At 39.4% G+C, this 20,299-nt stretch overlaps 1 protein-coding gene across 1 annotated transcript in view; it reads right to left on the reverse strand.

The window, feature by feature from the left end:
- itfg1 (integrin alpha FG-GAP repeat containing 1) overlaps positions 1-20,299 on the reverse strand; it is a 198,586-nt gene that overhangs the window by 56,334 nt on the left and 121,953 nt on the right. Inside the window, exon 12 of the mRNA XM_030077151.1 lies at positions 16,973-17,081. Coding sequence (XP_029933011.1) covers positions 16,973-17,081 — 109 coding nt within the window. The remainder of the gene's footprint in view (positions 1-16,972; positions 17,082-20,299) is intronic.

Genomic DNA, 20,299 nt, shown 5'->3' on the forward strand with positions numbered 1-20,299 from the left:
TTGTCGTCAGCACATACGTCAGAAAAGGGATTCCAAGTTATTTCCAGGTTCTAGTTTCAGCCTCACATTGCTGTTGTACACTAAATGTGATGCTTTGGTGTAGCCATAAACATACTGTCTTGGCACTTTTTTGCATTTCCTCTCCAAGGTGTAGAAGGTACTAAATAAGAAGTGCAAGAGCTGGAGTGTCTACAGCCTGAAGGAGATGAAGGACTACAGCTCCATCCCAGAGCAGAAGGCCACATACAAGGCTGATGTGACTGAAATGAAAGAACATAACCTTATGAGACCGTTTTGTTATATATTATCTAATCACAAGCCAACCTGCCTATAATTTGATATTTGACTTTTGAAATACTTTTGCATATTTTGACCAAATTATACATGTAAGAATTAGTTTTGTCTAGGTGTATTTGCATGTCAGAAATGTACATAAATGAATAAAACATGACTAGATATCTTCTCAACTATATATCAGTGATACGGTTATTTTTTGATTCCATGTGATGAAACTATTTGTCATTTCAGAGCATTCAGGGAAGGTTTGTAGACACAATATGTAAGAAAAAAAATAATAATGACACAGCACTTCTGTGGTTTGAGATTGTTTCATCTAACATGGCTAGCTGTTTTTGGTTTCCTCATGTAAAGTCCGTCGTCCTCTGCAGGCGAGCAGCTCTTTCCAGCCCTGCATCCACCGGTCCTCCTGTCACTTCTGTGGCTGTTTCAACCTCAGCTGATGTGGCTGGTCATAGAATTTTTTCTCATGTTTTTTTCTGAACCTTTTACAGATTTGTACATAGTTTTCAAAAATAATTATTCAGCATTACATTTTATTCTTGAACTGTTCTTGAACTGTATTTAATATTGTCTTTTTAGATTTGTGTTTTTTTTTTTTTTTAATTTAAGAAGAAGACTTTACTGGGGGATGAACAGTTTATCTAAGGAATTAGATTTTAATAGTTAATTGTTGCTCTGCACTGTTGCATTATGCAAATTTTATGAACCAAAAGAAATTAAAGTGGTTAACTTGTTTACAGTAAATGTATTGTCCGCTAGTTTATTTTGTTACATTTCAGTACACCACATTCAGTATGCCACTTGCTGTATAACTTTGAATATTATGGTACAAATTAACACAAGACCACTCTTTGAGTTTGCTACATTAAAAGCAATAGAAGAGTAAAAACGTGCCAGGTTAAAACTGGTATGATGTAAACAGCACAGGTACAACTAATAAAATTGATAATGGATGTGTTTTTCGGCAGATTTTCGGCAGATTTTTGTGAATGATCAAGCATTGACAATAGTCTATATCTATACAGATATAGATATAGATATATATGAAGACAGTGTTGTAGCTGGCAGACTAACACATTAAAAACCTCTGCCTGTACTTGATATATTTCAAAATTTATGTATTACCAGTTGTTGGGATGACATGTGCATTTTAGGATTTAATTTGATACACATTACAGGGCTGACAATTTGATACAAACATGATATGATGAATTAAAGTTCAATTACAACAGTATGACTGAAGAATTATGTGTTTTTCTGAACTACAATTCTTTCAAGCAGTGGGAATGACATGTCAGATGTAAACAATTTGGAAATGCTGTCATTACAAGGTGCAGATAATAATTTGGATTGAGAGCGTGTGAGGCTTTGATGTGCAAGCAGTCTCATTTGTGATTACTACAGCAGAACAAAATGCAGCTGATATCATGATTCACTTTTCTGACCTGCTTTACATATTTTTATATTTTTGTATCGCTATATTTTTAATTTTGATGTATCACCCCATTTCTGCCACCTGAACCATAAGAACTGCTATAATGTGACAGCATATTGTCATACAGTATGAATCGCTGTAGGTGTGAATGGGCTCTTACAGTACATTATGTGAGGGGTCTGCAGTGGAATTTTTAATGGAAATTTTGAGTTAGCTAAACAATTAGTTGATTAATTGGTTTGTCAGTTGATATAAACGTAATGGTTATGATTTGACTTAATGTGGTTTGATTATGATTTTGAAAACTGGTGAATCATTTCTATGATCATCATGCTGTCATCATCATGCTAAGAAGAAGATTGTCTTTCCTCTCCCTGTTGAGATGATGATAAAATTAATACTTAGGCTGCTGCTTTACAAATACACTCTGACCCGGGTCGACACCACACACACACACACACACACACACACACACACACACGCACACACACTCACACACACAAGGTCCCAAGCTGTCAGGTCAGCTGACATCACATGAACACACACACACACACACACACACACACACACACACACACACACACACACACACACACACACACACGCACACACACACACACACAGCAGTGAGCAGACCTCATGAGGGGTGAACATGACATGCCATGTCAGTGCTAGTGGTTACAAATGCAAATCAACATGAGCTGAGCAGGCATGCATGCATGCATGTACACGTGCACACACACACACACACACACACACACACACACACACACACACACACACACACGCACACACACGCACACACACACGCACAGTAGTCTGACAGCTGAGCATCATTTGTTCCAAGACGCTCATCGGTTCTGATTCTCCTCAGGCTGCTTCTGCTGACCTCAGGGCTACTTAGCTGTCACACACACACAGACACACAGACACACAGACACACACACACACACACACACTTGGTGTGCCACAGTAAGCTGACATCTGGCCCTCAGTGGTAGCAGCAGCTCAAGAATTGACCACCTGGTCACGGATTAGTAATCCATGCTGAAAAGACATTCCATATTACTATATATTCTATGTGTGTGTGTGTGTGTGTGTGTGTTTGTGAGTGTGTGTGCTGTCAGTGTGTGGCTATGCTTGTCTGTCTGTTGAATAAAAGCCTCTGCAGCGTGAAACACTTGGGTTTTAATACGAGAGCTCTGCAGTAAAAACAGGGACATTTAACTGGCGGCACGGCAGAAGAGCTGTCACCAAACAAAACGACTCGTTTAGGAGCCGCTGCCTCATGAGTGCCTGACTGAAAACCTATGAAAACCTCCACTATGCAGCCATTAGACACACTCTCATGGCTATTTTGATGTCTAGTGTGACTCAATGCATAACAACAGCTCTGCGGGTTCAAATCCCACAGGAAACATTGCTGTTCACTTCAGGTAGCATTGTGGTGTTAAAGCTCTTTGTCCTTCTGCAGCGGGAAGCCGACGTAGATGTTTTCGTGTTTTGTTTCAGTTTCAGATGAGCTTTCTGAATGCAACGGGGCTGATGCATTAATTAGCCTCATCAATTAGAACAGAAAAACATTAAAAATCCTCTCAAAGGCTAATTATCTAAATGCGCAAGTTGAAACACATCACAGCAATATTATTGTTTTTCCCTGTCAAGAACGGGGAAAAACAACAGTTTTTCAGTCTCTATAATGCAGTAATGCAGTTACCAATCAAAATAAATTGTTGATATCAGCCCTCTAAACATCTTTTTGGAATTGAATTATCCACAACAAACAGGCAAGCACAAAACTACATTACACCTGCACCGCTGATTAATTCACCGCAAAAAATATCCATCTTAAGTAATTTATTCTCACATTCACTGTTAAAATCTTGGTTTTCTTCAAACAAGTGAATAAATTTGCCAGTTGGATGAGACAGTGCCTTTTGTTTCAAAAGCATTGTCACTTTTTCAGGGATTTCTCTGGGAACAAGTAAAAATATATTGATCAGCCCACTAGAATCGAGAAAATGAAACTTGATTAAAAGAAAAAAAAAAATCTGGAAACAAGTTGATTAGCATTGGAAACAAGTGGGATTATCTCATCCCACTGGCAGATGTGTTCACTTATTTGAAGAAAAACAAGGTTTTAACACTGAAACCAGGCCAAATGACTTTCTCGCAGTGTTATTTGTCATCATTCACTAAGATTTCTTAGATGAGGCAGTATTCCCACTACTAAATGGCAGGGAAGGTGGAAGTACTGTGCCACCTTGACTTTATCAAGCAAAATCACAACAATATTTAAAACTAAATTATTTTCATATTTGAAGGTAAGAAGTATTACAGCATGGTGATGCGTTTAACCACTTACTGCTCCCAGGGAGTGATAAGCAAAATAATTATTAACACTTTTGTTGTGTAATACTTAATGACCAACATACTACAGGTGTGTCTCATTTGCAAGGGCACTTCCTATCACCTTGATAAGTACTTAGGCATGTTCCACATGAGGAACCTAAAGCCATAAATTACACCTAGCAAGGAAGAGTCACATGACTAGAGTAGCTTTCCATGCAGCACAGTGTTGCCAGTTTCAATAGTAGATCCATTCTAGATTGAGGAGGCTAAACTAGAATGTAAATAAAATAAAATAAAATAAAATAATTACCTGAACACAACATTACCTACCTCACAGCTACAATAGCTAACTCCAAGTTAGGTTACTTCTGGCAGGGTGACTAGCAGAGCAAATAATGCTACAGTACAACCAAGGTTTTTGGCTCATTTTCGATATGGTGGGGGAACCAGTTGATGTTTCCAAATCAACAACGCTAATTAGGATAAGTCCTATGCGTCTAACTGTAACAAGACAGTCCTAAGAAGCCATATTTTGTAAAAAGAAGCTTCCTTGCGAATGAGACAGACCACATGTGTTTGACTAGTGAGCCCAACGCTGTGGAATTCAATATCCAGTCACACTTACAGTCATTTTGGACTTAATTTAGCTATATAAGCTGATACATGATGCTATTGTGACAGACAGTTGAGCTCCCACTCTCAGCCTGCTGCCTGTGTTTACAGCAGAGTGAATATACAGCCTGCAGTCAAATCCTCCTCCGGACGGCAGAGCCACGCTGCAAAACTCCATGTAAATCTGCTTGTCGTCTTTCGAATGGGAAGAAAAGGAAGAATAAAAGACAGATCTGACTGACAGGCACGGGAGGGAGGAGGACAGGAAATGAGAAGATGAAAAAGGAAATCTGCAGGAGAGCAAAAAGAAGGACAAGAAAGACAGTCAGAAACGCAAGGGAAAAAAGCGCTGGAGAAGGAGAGGGAAGGAGGAGACAAGGAGAGAGGAGAGGAGGGAGGATAAGTGAACAAAGCACCCAGATGTTTCTCAATGCAGCTAATCTGCATCCTAATAAGTGAGCAGGAAACTAATCAACTCATACAGCCCTGCCTGTCAGTCTCTCCTGCTCTCCCTTGTGCTCTCTCTCTCTCTCTCTCTCCCTCTCTCTCTCCCTCTCACACACACACACACACACACACACACACACACAGATTGAGATGCTTGTGCAAGCCCCCCCATATCCCTTTATCCTTTCTAATTTTGGAGTTTATGATTTCTCCCATCTCCTCCCTCCTCAGCAGCAATCATCCACCCATCTGTCCATCCTGCCTCTGCTTTATGCTTCCTCACTTCCCACTGCTTAAAGAGGAGCAGCACTTAGGGAAGAATTCATATTCCTGTGTGTGTGTGTGTGTGTGTGTGTGTGTGTGTGTGTGTGTGTGTGTGTGTGTGTGTCTGTGTGTGTTATTCTGATGGGCCAGGATGGCCAAAATACAACCCTACAACTCTCTCCCAAAGCCATAGGATGACAGCAGCTTGAAGTCTTCACTCTGATTTTTCGCTTTAGGAGCCAGTTGTTCATGTTCACTGATATTAACGTGATCGTCCTTCACATTAGGGATAACAAAGCAATTCCTAAATTGAGCCAAGTTTCCCTTTAAGCAGTCTCTTTGTGTTCATCACAGTTAGATTAGATAGGTATCAAAAGCCTTTACTAGCCTGAGAGCGGGAAATCTGCTTGGCAGGAAAAAAAATCTGATAAGCTTCAGAGCATCATACTGCGATAAAAAAAACATCGACAATACCAACACGTTAAAAATAGATCGGCGTGCAGAAAAAAAAAAAAATCATCTCAGCTCATGTCATTTCAAGAGTGCTATAGCCTCTAAGCTAAAGGAACTCCAATACTTGTTTCTGTGGATTATGTGTTTCAGAAGTTGGTGTGTTTTCTGCGAATACCAGTGTGTGTGTGTGAGTCAGCAATCCAACTATTGAACACGCTTCAAACTAGAGGTCTGTGGAAATGTGTTTTTTTTTTTTTTTTTTTGAAGACCACGCCACCCACTGCAGACACTTTTTATACTGCACCAGCATTACCTTCTGCCACACCTTACTGCTCCCAGAAGCCACTGCAGCAAGACCGCCTGCCAACATGCAATTTGCTTTGCGAATTCAGTCAGTTACCATCTCAGTTCACCATGTGTCCTGACTAAAATTTCCATAAATTATGAAGTTCAATTTGGTTACAGTGAGGCATTGGAGGCCCAGCTTTATGGGAAAGGTGAAATAATGGAATTCTTTAGCCTTAAGATATTTTCTCCAACCCTGACCTATTGTTCAAACAACAGAAGAAATGTCTCAAGTGAAAGTCTGACTGACATTTCTGAGAGGATATTGAATAATGACGGTTTAATCCACGTTTCTATGCAGTCCACACCTTGACCACACATTGCACTGGGACCGCCCAAAGCTATAAAAAGAACCCCCCACTGTAAATATCTGTTGCAGATCCTACAAGACCTGCAGTCTGGGCGGCAATGTGCAAACCTCTAAATCAAACCAGCAGTTAGCCTCATGGTACTTCTAGCCCAAAGCAAGAAATGCCAGGTTCTTAGTTGTTTATGGAAGGGAAGAGTTGTATTCATTTCATTTTCCACACTGCTAAAGAAATTGAAACCAGCAACCTGCTTCACTGGCATCTATAACTAGCTTAATCCACCAAATCAACATGAGATTCAACAGAAAGTTTAGTGATGGTTATTGCTGACATGAATCCATCAATTGATGAGTGGATCAGCCTTCCAGCTTCAATAACTACACTAACAACAGATCCTTATAACATTAATAATTTAGGTTGTTTGGTGACTGGTCAGACGTCACTTTGGGCTCTGTTAACTTCGAATGAACATCTGTCATTATTTTTAACATTTTACAGACAAAATAAATAAAAGATTGATAGATTCATCAATTGTAGAAATAACCATTAGTTGCAGCCTTTGTGAGGATGCAGCAATAAATGTTAGCTGTTTCGGCCCAAGTGTGAGCATGCAGCAAATGGCCTTTAGTTTTATAAGCTTTAAGAGAGGTTTTTTTCATAGAGGTATCTCAGCTATCACATCTTCCACTGGTTTGCCTGCAGCATTCACCAGCTGCTGTTTGAAGGCTACGCTGATGGCTGGATCGATCCCGGGAAGCGTGATCCCATGTGCATCATGGGATCTTCCGATGCAGAAGTACCCAAGCTCACACATGAAATCAATCTCTTAGTGGGTGTTGTTCAATAACGCTTGTGGGAAGGCTGAGGGATGTCACCCTGAGAAAATAGGATCCAACCTTTCAACTGGAGGATTGGATCAGGTTATCTGGAGAGTCACGACAGCAGTGGACTCGTCTCTGGCTGTCAGGTTTGTGTCGGCCTCATACAGCGAGGCTCAGTTATTGTAACGCTGTCAGTCTGTCACTCTGTGCGCTTGGAGCTACGCTATCAGGAAAGCCAGGGAAGTGAACTTTTTCCTCTCTCAAATAAACAATTTAACAAAGGTGTCAGCAGGTTTCTTGGGAAGTGCAATGAGATTATGTTGCATTTAAGATGGAAATCATGAAGGGAAAAAAGCTATTGATTAATATATTTTTATTCCAGTCTGTAGAAAACACAATACTGAAGATATGCAAAAAATCTATAACATAAAAAGACAATAAGTCAAGTTAAAGACAGGGGAGAAATGACAGAGCTGACACTGTTTGTGTCAAAGGGGGAGGGAGAAAACAGGCATTTCAGGGTGTGTGTTTTGACTGCTGGGCTGCAGCAAGACAGTAAGTGGATAAGGAGAAGAAAAGCAGAATTTAGACAATGAGTGTTAGAGCAGGAGGAACAGGAGGCTTCAAGGTCTCACACACACACACACACACACACACACACACACACACACACACACTGAGGCCGTCTGGTTAATTTAAATTAAATTGGAATTCCCATTTATGCTGCTAATAGAAGATTTAATGATTGCTTTGCTAATTTTACTTGACATATTTATTTTTAAAAAGCATTACACGAACATTAATGTATATATTCTGTCAGTAGGTTTCCATACCAACAGCATGCTTCACCAAAGAGCTCAGGCTGTTGAGGCTTGCCAAGGAGCAAGTCAGCAGCACAGATTATTGAAGAACACGGCATCAACAGAAACAAGCACACTGTTCAACAGGTAAAACATGAGGAAAACTGCAGTTGCACCTGGGTGTTGACTGATAATCTCTGACTATTTCCTTCCACTTTATTCAGGTTCCTACCTTATATCTATCACTAAATCTTCTGATCTTGTCTTAATGGAACACATACCCCAGCGACGTGTTTTCTTTGTGTTCTACCTGTATCACCATGTGTGCAGCTGAGTCTCAACACTGCCCTCATCAATCGGGAGTGTGCTTCTGTGTGTGTGTGTGTGTGTGCAAATGGGTGTGTGAGTATGTGTGTGTATGTCACGAACAAGTTAATGACATCATCTCCGAGTTTACCGTTAGGCTTGATTTGATTGATGTTTCACCACTTCAACTGCTGATGGACTACAGGAAATATCCATCTTAAGAGACAGTGTGTAGGATTCCCCCCACCCTTACCCTTATATCTGCTTATTAGTTATTTAGACTGAAAAACATTATATCGTAACTAACTAATAAGATAATAACACTGGTGTTTGTTGTGGTGATATGATACCCTTGCGTATCCCCATATCATTATGCTGGCAAATTGGTGCTTAAGCACCTACATATGAAATTAAACTCTTCAGTTTTTGTATTAGCCAACATGCTCAGAACCATCTAAAAATTATCAAAGAAATCGTGAAAGAGATCAAAGAAATTTTTCATTTCAATTTTTCATTTCGGTAAACTCCCTGTGGTATTACTCAGAGATGTAACACAGTCATTGTAATATATTATGTCCCTCATAATGGGCCACTAAATAAAAATCACACTTAACAACTAAAAACAGAAAGTATTATTACGGCTTGTTACCTCAAGGAGAAAACACACAATTTCTGGGTTGCCCCAAAACCCATAGGCCATCTTCAGTGATTTCAAGTATTTATTCTTGTTTTCTGCTGTCCTCCTGCTTGCTGGTGAAAGTATACTTTGGGTTGGTTTGTCCTGTCTGAGCCACTGTAAAACCAGGACCCACACTTATGTAGATCAAAGACTAACTTTATGAAAACACCATTATTATTAATTTCTCATTTTAATACACAAATAAATGTGGATGAATGCATGTTTATGAATATTACATTCAATTTCTGTCTTCAACTCAATTAAAACCCTATACACTGTACCTTTAAAACATTATTCAGTCTAATATTCATGAATGATGAAATCTTGTTTTCCTTAAAACAATGTAAAAAAAAAAAAAAAAAAAATGCTTGTGTAATAAGATAATTTCACCAGTTTTCAACACATCCTCACTTGTTATAGAAATTTTTCTAATAACAAATATAAATCTGCTGAAAAGGCAGAATAAGGCAGATAAGCCCGCTAGTACCAAAGTGAAAGTCATATTTCAAGAAATGATGAAAATTCTGGAAACATTTTATGAGAATTGGAAACAAGTGGTATATTTGGCAGATTTTTTAACACTCAATATGAGACTAAATGACTTGATAAGCTGGAGGCTTTCTGCAGCATGAAGCTGGAGGCCCTTTGCTTACTCTGTCAAAATGACCACATCCCTTCTCAAAAGTTCATATACCATCCATGGTATTGAGAGAGTTACATGATAAAACAGTTTACTTGGCAAGGAAGTGGTTTTGTCTAAATACTCATGACCACTCTGGACTTAATCTTTCATACCAAACAAGTAGGAGGGTTCAGCGCTCCAAATGTGGAATGGATTTCCAACGCTACATGGCTGTCCCATTTGTTGAACATACTGGACATTAATGACAGAACAGTGAGGGAGTTTGCCACAGCCTCCTTGCTCTTGTATATGAGATGGTGGGAGGTTCTCTTTCCAAAGGAAACCTAGTGGGAAACAAACAGGCTCAAATCTACTGGTTCGGATGTTTGATTGGACTGACCTGACCTCAGTGTGAGTTTTTTGGTTTGTTTAGTTTTTATGCTGTTTCACAGCAAGGAAGTAAATGCAGACTGCTTGAATTCATGTTTGGCAGCCTCTGCAATGTCCATATATTTGTGATGATAGTGTGCAGATAGCAGGAATGCCAAAGACAAGAGGTAAAATACTGCCAAATTATTATTCTGTATCTGTGATTATTGGCAGTCGCCACATTTGGAGGAGATGCTGCTGGATTCCTGTCAGATACATGACAGAACAGCGTCCTACAGCCATTTTACATCTGTTATTGTTTATGTTGAGGACTGACTTGCACTATTATGAATGTTATTAAAAGTAGTAAAAGTGTGTGTATAGTTGTGTTTAACATGCAGTAGGAATAACTTATCTTCCCTATTTGCATGGTATAATTCCAGCATAGTTCATGGCTGTGAAAATTCTTCTTGTCCAAACAAAGCAGTATATCCAAAGTACACACAACCATACAAACAGGATACTGATTTCATTGGCCAGCTGGAGAAATTGCCACTGTCCATTAAAGAACATATATAAAAAAAGAAAAGGAAATCATGTCAGTTTGCATTGTATGAGTCCAAGTTGGTGCCAAATGTGGAAACTTTCAGTGTGGTTGACAAAGTGGTGAGTGTGTTTGCCTCACTTAAATTGGTAAGTCAGTTGAGCAGGTAAAGTTCGATATATAGGTTTATATAAATTTATTTTTGGATGTGGCTAATATTAGCATCATGTCATTGCTGTTAGCTAGACCGGGCTTTATTCTGGGCTATATGCAGCTGCTGGAGAAACTCCTCTGCTCTGTCCTGTCAAACTTTAAATGACATAGGTATAGTGGTTTATAGTGGGATTTTCTATGTCTGTCCCACTGACTTCAACATGGCACAAGTTTGGCACCAATACCAATTTGGCAGGCTGTCACTGTGACATTATAACCTTTCCTTCTTATGCACATTCCAGTGGTGGACTCAGGCTGCTTAAAGGGCAGGGGCGAAAAAATACAAAGGGCACCTGCTGCACAACAGGTGGTTCCATCAGCATGCAAAAAGCTGTGATGCATCATGTATGCTGAAATAGCCTTTGTTAGGAAGAAATATTTATATTATAATAATTGAATATAATTGTACTGTATATAATGTTGAGTTGTAACTGTACTAAAAAAGAACACAGCACCACCAGTTGCTCTCTTTCCTTGAATGATTAAAATAGTTTATTATTATTATTATTATTATTATTATTATTATTCCAGCAATAAAACCCAAATATAAAAACTAGTCAATGTCTTTGAATGTTTAAGGCACTTTTTAATGAGCGTTCTTGACTATGTTACTGATACATATGCTCCAGACTCCCTGTGATAATCTAAACTAAGGCTCTGCAAGACAAGGTGATGCATAGCTGGCAGTGAAAGGACTTCCAGCCATACATCCCTTTATCTTCATCTACACTCTTGCTCCTGCAGCTTTGGGCCTGTCCTGTCAAAGACAAACTGTAGTGAGACTATAGAGCGCTGCATCTCTTTTCTTCCCCAGGTATTTTTTTTCTCTCCGCTGCGAGGGTACTTTGTGGTGTTTTCTCACATAGAAGGGCATGTAAGAGGGCACCTTCTGAGTTTTCTTCATCAGAAAGGTCTCTGAGGGAACCTCAAGTCTATCCCATTGTAAGGGCTCCTGTCCTCTAGCAGCACATCACATTTTCTCCACAGGAGGCTCATCCATTAAGAAACTTCCCAAATTCTCACACATGTAGGGTTTACAGCACTGCATCACATTTTATCCACTGGAAGGGCGCATCTCCATTTGAAGAGTACCTAATTTATTCTAATTTATTATAAGTATTTATTTATTGCATGAACGGGCACCCTAAAGGGCTTTTGATCTTTTTTGCCATGTGAAGGGCAAACAATGGGGCGCTTCCTCTCATTTTTGGCACTCTAGAGCGCACATTAGCAATGCTTTTTCAAACATGGGGGCAGGGCAACCCCCCACCCCCTGGTGACCTTGTGGCCTCTGAGTCCAATACTCCTTGCTGTCCACCAAAGAAAAACAGTGGTAAAGTGTGTCAGGATTTGGGATTGACAAGTGGCTGGTGAATGTGTATCAGGGAATGGCGATTGGCCCTTTTCAACTGGCCACACTCAAGAGATGACATTAAAATCTGAGCTCCAGGAACTTTATTAGGAGTTGGCAGGCGATCTTGGTTAGTCCAGTGTTGACTTGGCAACACTTCTGCACGCACTATCAGAGGACTACAAGACCAAGCAGCCAGCGGCAAAAGAAATGCAAAGTGCAAGTTGGACAAGCGCATAGTGCATTTCCTTTTCAGTATTTGGGGAAAATAAAGCACCTACCTTGACTGCCTTGTGCACATTACCTGATAAACATACGGGTAACTGGAGCGATGCTACTGTCCTAGGGATGCGTATAGGATGTGACAAGAAAATGGGATCCTAACAGCTACCGGAGGAGGTTATTTCTCACTGGCAAGCAGGAGGAAGAAAAGCTGCCCACTGATTGGCAGGAGGAAAATGATTAGGTGTTAAAAGCATCACAGGCTGATGTATTCTGCTAAAAAAAAAAAGGGGGGAGCTAACATGGGTAAAATAGCATGATGCACCACTACTGTTTTAATTTGATTGACTGTTTGACTCAATTTGTAACTGAAATTTTCCAGTTTACAATTCACTTTGTTGGTACAAATGAAAAAGTATATTTAAAATCTTCAGAGTGTGGGAGAACAGGATGTCGACTGCACTGCCAAACAGTGAGAAAAAATGTAGCAAGGCTTCAAAAAAAAACAACAACAAAACAAAACACAAAAAAAAAAAAAAAAACTTTTCAAGATTAAAGATTATTCTTTTTTTTTTTTTGATAGGTCAATTCCTACCCTTCACAGCTAGTTCTTCATATACATTGGAAAAGGAAACAAAACTGGCTCACTGGTTCTGGCAAATCCAAGGTTATAGAAAGTTCCGGGCAATCCCTGATAGTTGAAAAGGGCCATGTGTGCTTCCTGTGTGAATGTGAATGTGTATGTGTATGTGCGTGTGTGTATGTGCTTTTTTATGCACACCCCTACCCCCAGCTGCCTCAAAAGACAAAACACTGTGCTGAAACACAAAGTGATGAACAGCGCCGTTTTTCCAGCTAATGAGCAGAGCAGAGTGACAGATTAAACTGCTCAGGCCCACACAGCCAAACTATTTTTGCTTTCCTCAAATGTCGCTAGGTAACTAATCCTGTACCAACATTTTGACATCAAAAGAGCGCGTTGTGATTTCTACTCAAACACCAGTACAATGGAAAATGAAGGAAAATAAAATATATAAATTGAGACAAAGCGACAGAGCCAAAAATACAGAAGCTATTTTCGAGCGTCTGGAGCTGATTTCGCCTCCTTCGAGTCAGACGCCATTTCTGAATCATAGGCTGTATGAGCAAAAGGCAGCACAGTGAGTGAGTGAGTGTGTGTGTGTGTGTGTGTGTGTGCATCACTTATGTTTCATTGTCTTTCAACTAGTGAATGTTTAGACATCATTCCTGCAAAATCTGTGGGAAACAGTAAATTAATCAGAATTACAATTGTCATTGGAGGCTTTTCTCAAGAGCGGTAACGTTTGTAAGATTGTTATGTTTTTGTTTTCATTTTCTTTCAATAAAGCCTTTGTCCCCTGTTTTGTTGTTTGTTTTCCTGCAAACATTTTTCCTTTGCTTGCTGTAAATAAATAAGCTTACACAGTGATGTACACAGTGTTGTGCAACTTCATACTAGCTCAAAGTTCAGTTCACACAGATTAAAGTGAACTGGTTGACTGAACTAAGTTCAGTAAAAATGAACTAGTTCATGTTAATTTTTATTTATTTATTTTTTTCCCAGCAGAACGGCCTCCTACCATCTATCCTCATCCCCCAATCATTGCCACTGTCCCAAACCGAATTAATTACTGTTGTCTACTATAGAGTCTCAGACAGAGATTACTTTTAAAAGCCATGAAACACCAATGTGAGTATGTGTTTTACCACTAAAACAATGTTTAATATCGCAAGAAAAGCAGACAGTCTACAACACCACAGGCAGTGACATAAAAGAGTGCCGACATGCAGTTAAACAACAGATTAATTCATCAGTCTGCCTTTTGTGTATTCCACCCTCCGCCATACAACAAAATAATCTGAATAGGTTAACATACTTTGTAGATATAATCATGGTCTCTTGTTAAAACGTCATCCTCCTTTCCTTCATGACTTTGCCAGTGTTTATTTCCCACTCCACACACAGCACAGAGAGGCTGGAGAGTTGTCTGGCCTCATCCATGCACAAACACAAATAGCTCTTAATGAGCCTCAGACGGCTAAAACTTTGCTCAGCACTGGCGCTGCTGTTGGGCATGGTTTTGTAATTTCTACAGAGAATGGTCAGATGTGAGTTGGCTCCATCCATGACATGGGCACTAATGAATGGTAGGACTGCATCGGTGTTAAGATCCATGGCTAACTCAGTGCTGAATGCCCGCTGTTTTGCTTGGCCTCGGGTGCCGACAGTGTGTCAGTGTCATTACATAATGTCACATATTACATTACATGCTCGTGTTCACATTCATTTGTTGCAAAAAAAAAAAAAAAGCCATGCAATAAAGCCAAACACTGGATGTACACTCGTGAATGCGTTGTTGTGATGACAGCAACACTAAAATGCTGCTAATTGCACTTTGGAATCATTATTATTACAATTACCTATTTATTTTCTCTCATAAAACACACTTTAGTAGTAACTTTAAAAGGAAGTGAAAGGAAACTGTTAAACTGTTGTAGCGTGTGTAAGATGAATCATGACATTGTGCAGCTCTCCTTTGTTGTAAAGAAAGGAATGGATGCATTTATGATCTGATGTTCAACACAGCAGATCATACATGCTGCCTAAACTGTTTAAATCACCATTTCTTACTAAACTGTAAGGCAAGGCTATCTGACTCCATATGGGCTGTGCAATATCATATCTCTCATAATAACACCAGTATAAATTTGTACATATACAAAAAAAGTGTCATGTGATAATATCAACAATATAGCCACATGTTGACATGTTGATGGTTTGCACACCCTACTGTACAGCCTACAGCGTTCTGTCACCATAACAACAAACAGAGCAGTGTCAGCCTCTAGTGTTTTCCACACTGCCCAGGTATACTACTGGTCACCCAAATATAATTAAACCTATTCTGGGTTTCCCATTAGTGCCATTAGTTTAACATCTATCCCAAACAAGGTGAGCAGGGTAAATAGTGTAAAAACACAAAATTAGGGAGGATTAACTGGAATTAAGATGGTGAAATAAGAAATAGTGAGAAATTAGGCTAATGTTTTTTCCCCAACGATTACTCCCTAGTGTCATTATGTGGTAAACACTGTAGTTTTTATCATTTTTTTTTTTATATCGTCTTCTTGAATATCATTACCATATCATTACCAATTACCCTGAAATATTGTGATGTTATTTTAAATCTATATCGCCCATCCCCGTTGAACAGTGACTTTTTTTGTTTGGGTGATGTTTTAGTCCCATTTGAACATAGAAAACATGGAAACCATGGAAAAGTTCAAAATCACTGCAAGTAGAGGCTAGTTTTCAGGTCATGATTGCATGGTTTTACACCTGTGCAACAATAATATGTAGCAGCAGGAACCAGACACAAACCACAAAAACTAACAAGGGGTTTATGCCAACTTCATACTTTACCAAATTTACCGTAAACACAAACTGTCAACTGAGAGAAAAAAAAAAAAAAAAAAAAACAGTTACGTCAGCCTCCCAGTGGTCATTACAAGGAGAATATGAGGCAATATTTGCAGGCTCCGATATTTTCTGGCTAATGTCAGAAATTCCTAAGGGGTGTCAACAGAAGTGTCAACAACATGTGCAATGTTTTGCCACAGCTGGTTGCTGATTCATTTCACACTCCTAGATAAAATAATTTTGGACAAGGGCACGCCAGTGAAGTAAACACATTGAACGCTGAAAAGTTGCAGCAATGCACCATCATGTGCTTCCTCTGCTTCTCCCAGTATGACACGAATCCAATATTAGTCATGGCACCCAGTAGATTAAGGTAGTTGTATTGTCTGGATTGCTGTGTGCGACTTTCTTGATACAAGTCAAAGTAATGAATGAGTGAACTAGGATAGATACAATACACAGTGTTTAGCTACTGAGCCTTTAAATGAAAATCCCCATTGAATTTTGTTTCAGAATATATAATCAATTTGTCTCAAAAATTGCGCTTATCTGTATTACCACACATTAAATCAGATTAAAGAAGATGAAAAAGAGGTGTGAGACAGTGTTCAAGGTTATTTTTGGGGAATAAGGTGAATATGAAGCTGATTTGGATACAAAATTTCAGAAAAAGTCACTTTTTTCACATTTACCTTCAACCTTCACAGTTTTTCAGTCAGTCTTGATCATCTGTTTTAAGTTTGGGGAAACAGCATTCATAAATTCTAATTAGACAGGCCTTGACTGTCAGACTAACTAAGATACATATAAGAAATAAATAAGCCAAAAAAAAAAAAAGTACTCTAATTGAGTGATAGTTGTTTAAACTCTGTATCCACTGTCTGGGAAAATAAGGACAGGGTGGGAAATGGCAGACAGAAAGAGAAAGAAGCAGAAAGGGAGGTTTGAGGTAGAGGAGGAGGAAGACATGCCATTTTCCCATGATACCACTCTGTTCCTTTGCACGATGTCTCTGTGGAACTGGCTCAGTGAACATTGGGGGTGGAAGTGGGGTTGCGAGGGTGAAGTAAGGAAATCAGTCACTTACCCATAACTTTAACAAAGTAGGCGTCGGCTTCAAAGTTGTTCTTCAAAGCGTGGATGATCAAGCCATCTCTGCCCTCCGCCTGGCTTAGAACCAGCATGTCTAATATCCCCTGCAAATGAGACAGGCATGGAGATAAGGGACAATGAGACCACTGTGCGTGTGTGCGTGAGTGTGTGTGTGTTATATGTGTGTACATTTTCATCCCTCTAATAAATTGGGTGACTGATCCAGCATTATCTTATCAAATCTTTATTCTTTCTTTCTTTTCCCTTCATTATGACTCTCTCTCTCTTTCTGCCTAGAGACTTCTGCGGGAGAGAGAGAGAGAGAGAGAGAGAGAGAGGTAGAGAGAGAGAGGGAGAGAGAGTGAGAGAGCGAGAGAGAGGGAGAGAGAGAGAGAGAGAGAGAGAGAGAGAGAGAGAGGCGGAGCAGTGTTAACAGAAATAATTGAAATTAGGAGACAGGCCACATTGGCAGCAAAACTAAAATCTGACAAAACAAGCACACAGATCATAATGTAACTGCTGTCACCTGTTTGTTTGTATGTGTGTGTGTGTGTGTGTGTATACATGAGTCCATGAAATAGTAAAATAGAAAAAGAATGTATGAGTGTCTGTGGGTAAGCAACAGTGCATGCACCTTCTTAATCCTTTTTGTATGTTTTAAAACATACAGCACTTTGAGATTATCGTTCTAATGAAAAGTGCATTATGAAAATATATTCTTTGTTGATAAGTCTTATCGACGCATTATTGTCCAATTAATTAAAAGTCTAGGAAACTGGAATATGTAATTACTTTAGCAATGAGTTAATTTACATACAGTGTCTGCATTCATAACTGGCCCTTAAGATTTTTGAAAATGCATCTTACTACAAAATGCAAAAAGTCTTCACAGTGATGGACTAACTTTCCCCTCTCTCTAAACATCAAGTTTTATTAGGTGCCCCTCTGATGAATATAACTAAGCCCCAAAAACCAGCAAAACAATTCTGCCAATATTTAATTAGGTAAACAGATCGCCCCTCAAAACTTTGGCTAGTGGAGTCGGCACAAGAGAGAGACATTTTCTATTTATGTTGTCATCAACAGAACTGAACTCAGAATAATACCAGCTGACAGATGTAAATGACTGCAGTGTAGTGCAATGTACAGCTAAATGTTTATCCTTTCTAGACACTAGCTTGTGTCAGTTAGTTTACAATTTACATTGCAACTGATCATGCATAAAAGTAAAGCTAGCTGACTATTCAAAAACATGTTAGCCAGAGTGCTGATTAAAATTTATCAATCTGTTATGTCCCTTGGTCTCAGGTTCCTGAGGTTCAAACTGTAGTTTGTTAAAATAACAGAGGCGGCAGTGGAACACTTTCAGTCTGCAGACACCCAAAGGTGGGACCTGCCACATGTTGCCAGCTGACATTTTAAGCGTTATCCAGCATAGCTAGCGACTGTTGCTATGAGGAAATGTGTAGATCTATGACATATTACAGATAAAACATGAATCAAAATCATGTTTATTTCATGTAAAAGATGATAACAGTTCTAAAAATCGGACAGACGCAACAAGGCATTTGTTTATCACAACCGAGATATACAGCTCTATTTGAATCAATTTCAGAAACCGTTAAAATACCTTGGCATTGAGAAGACAGAAGAAGTGAGACCAAGGTGATTGGCAGCCTCTATCTTTCATCTGTCATGCTTAATATATCTCAAAATTAAGACTCCATTTTCCATAAACCCCCAACTGCTCTTCTCCTTCCCCCCTCTCTGGTGTTTTTACCTTCACGATGTTGGAAGATATTTGTCCCCCAGCTTTTCAATCTTTCCACAATCTGCTACAAGTTGCCTGAAACTCTGAAAGATTTTGCTCCATTTGCTCCATAAAAATAGCGCCCTCTTCCTGTTTTGTGCAGTGAAGTAACCCTGCAGATTTCCTGACAAATCCCACCTGCTGACAAACCATGGCAAATGCAGCCTAGGGGCTCATAGGGGCTGACAGGTTTCTTGGCAGTTGTCTCACTTATGTCCAAAACACAAGCACAGTAATGATCTGTTGATGTTCAACATGCAGGTAGCACCTTTAAAAGAAGCTCCGTGGGTTGATACAGGGAAAGATGGTGAGAGATGAGAAACAAGAGACAGAGAGAAATGCCATCGAAAGATATTGACTAAATAGGATGTTAGCCACCCAGACAATGTGTTAGCAGCTACAGTACAGTTGTGCTGAAAGATTTAAAGAGACTGTCAGTCAGATTCATGATGATGAAGCCTTTCTATTTCTCTGTGTCTGATTCTCTGCCTGTGAATCTGCAGAAAACACTCAACCTCCGCTCACTGCTTATGCACACACACACACACACACACACACACACCCCACGCACACTTTTGTGTGTGTGTGTGTGTGTGTGTGTGTGTGTGTGTGTGTGTGTGTGTGCGTGTGTATGTGGGAGGTCATTAGGGGACAGGAAGCGGACATTGTTGCACTGTGTTATGTGTTGCGCTGGTTGGCAGCTGCCCCAAAATCACAGCCTGAGGTGATGTACCGGCCTGCCTGCATACTGTGTACAGAGGAAATGGGAAAGGATGAGCAAGAGCCACGCAGCACACACCTTCCATGTAGTTCCATCTTAAGATTTTCATTGACTTCATTCATTGTCTACCCACTAAGACTAAACTATAAACCAAGCGCCTTAACCCTTAGCATAATAAACCCAATCCTAATTCTAAACCTAACCCTAAACCCAGTCTTTATTCTAAACTAACCTTGACCTGACAGGACAACCTTTTCAGAGTTTAGTCTGTTGGTCACGTCTCTGAATATGTAAAAGATGACTAAGTAAAAGACTGGTCAAACTGATAGCATTCCTACTTTGGCAACAACATGGTATTTTGTGAGCCAAAATCTTTTACCCCTTTAATGTTACATGATATATTTGTATTCTATCTTTGTAGCTGGATTATTTAAATGATAAAGCAAGTTTTCTTAGTTGCTAATAAAAGTTTTTTTTTTTTTTGAGTTTGAGTGTTTGAATGCCTTGCGATAAAATAAATTTATCACTCTCCAGCTCCGGCACCTCCACAAAGCCCAGTTAGGTGACTTTTTTGCTTCAGTTTGGCTTCACTGTACATAAGATGTTTGTTGAGTACTTTGTATATTATGTTTGTGCTATCCACTGTAAGGTTTTTATTACAGTTAGAAAATCATCTCTGTCTCTGGTGGGTAGCTCTTTCCAGAGAACATACTAACACTTAAATTTACCTAACAGTTGGCTGCAGACCAGTGATGTCATGAGAAAAAATGAAAAAGTTTAATGATATGCAA

Source organism: Myripristis murdjan, chromosome 3 (assembly GCF_902150065.1).
Source record: "Myripristis murdjan chromosome 3, fMyrMur1.1, whole genome shotgun sequence".
NCBI lineage: Eukaryota > Metazoa > Chordata > Actinopteri > Holocentriformes > Holocentridae > Myripristis > Myripristis murdjan.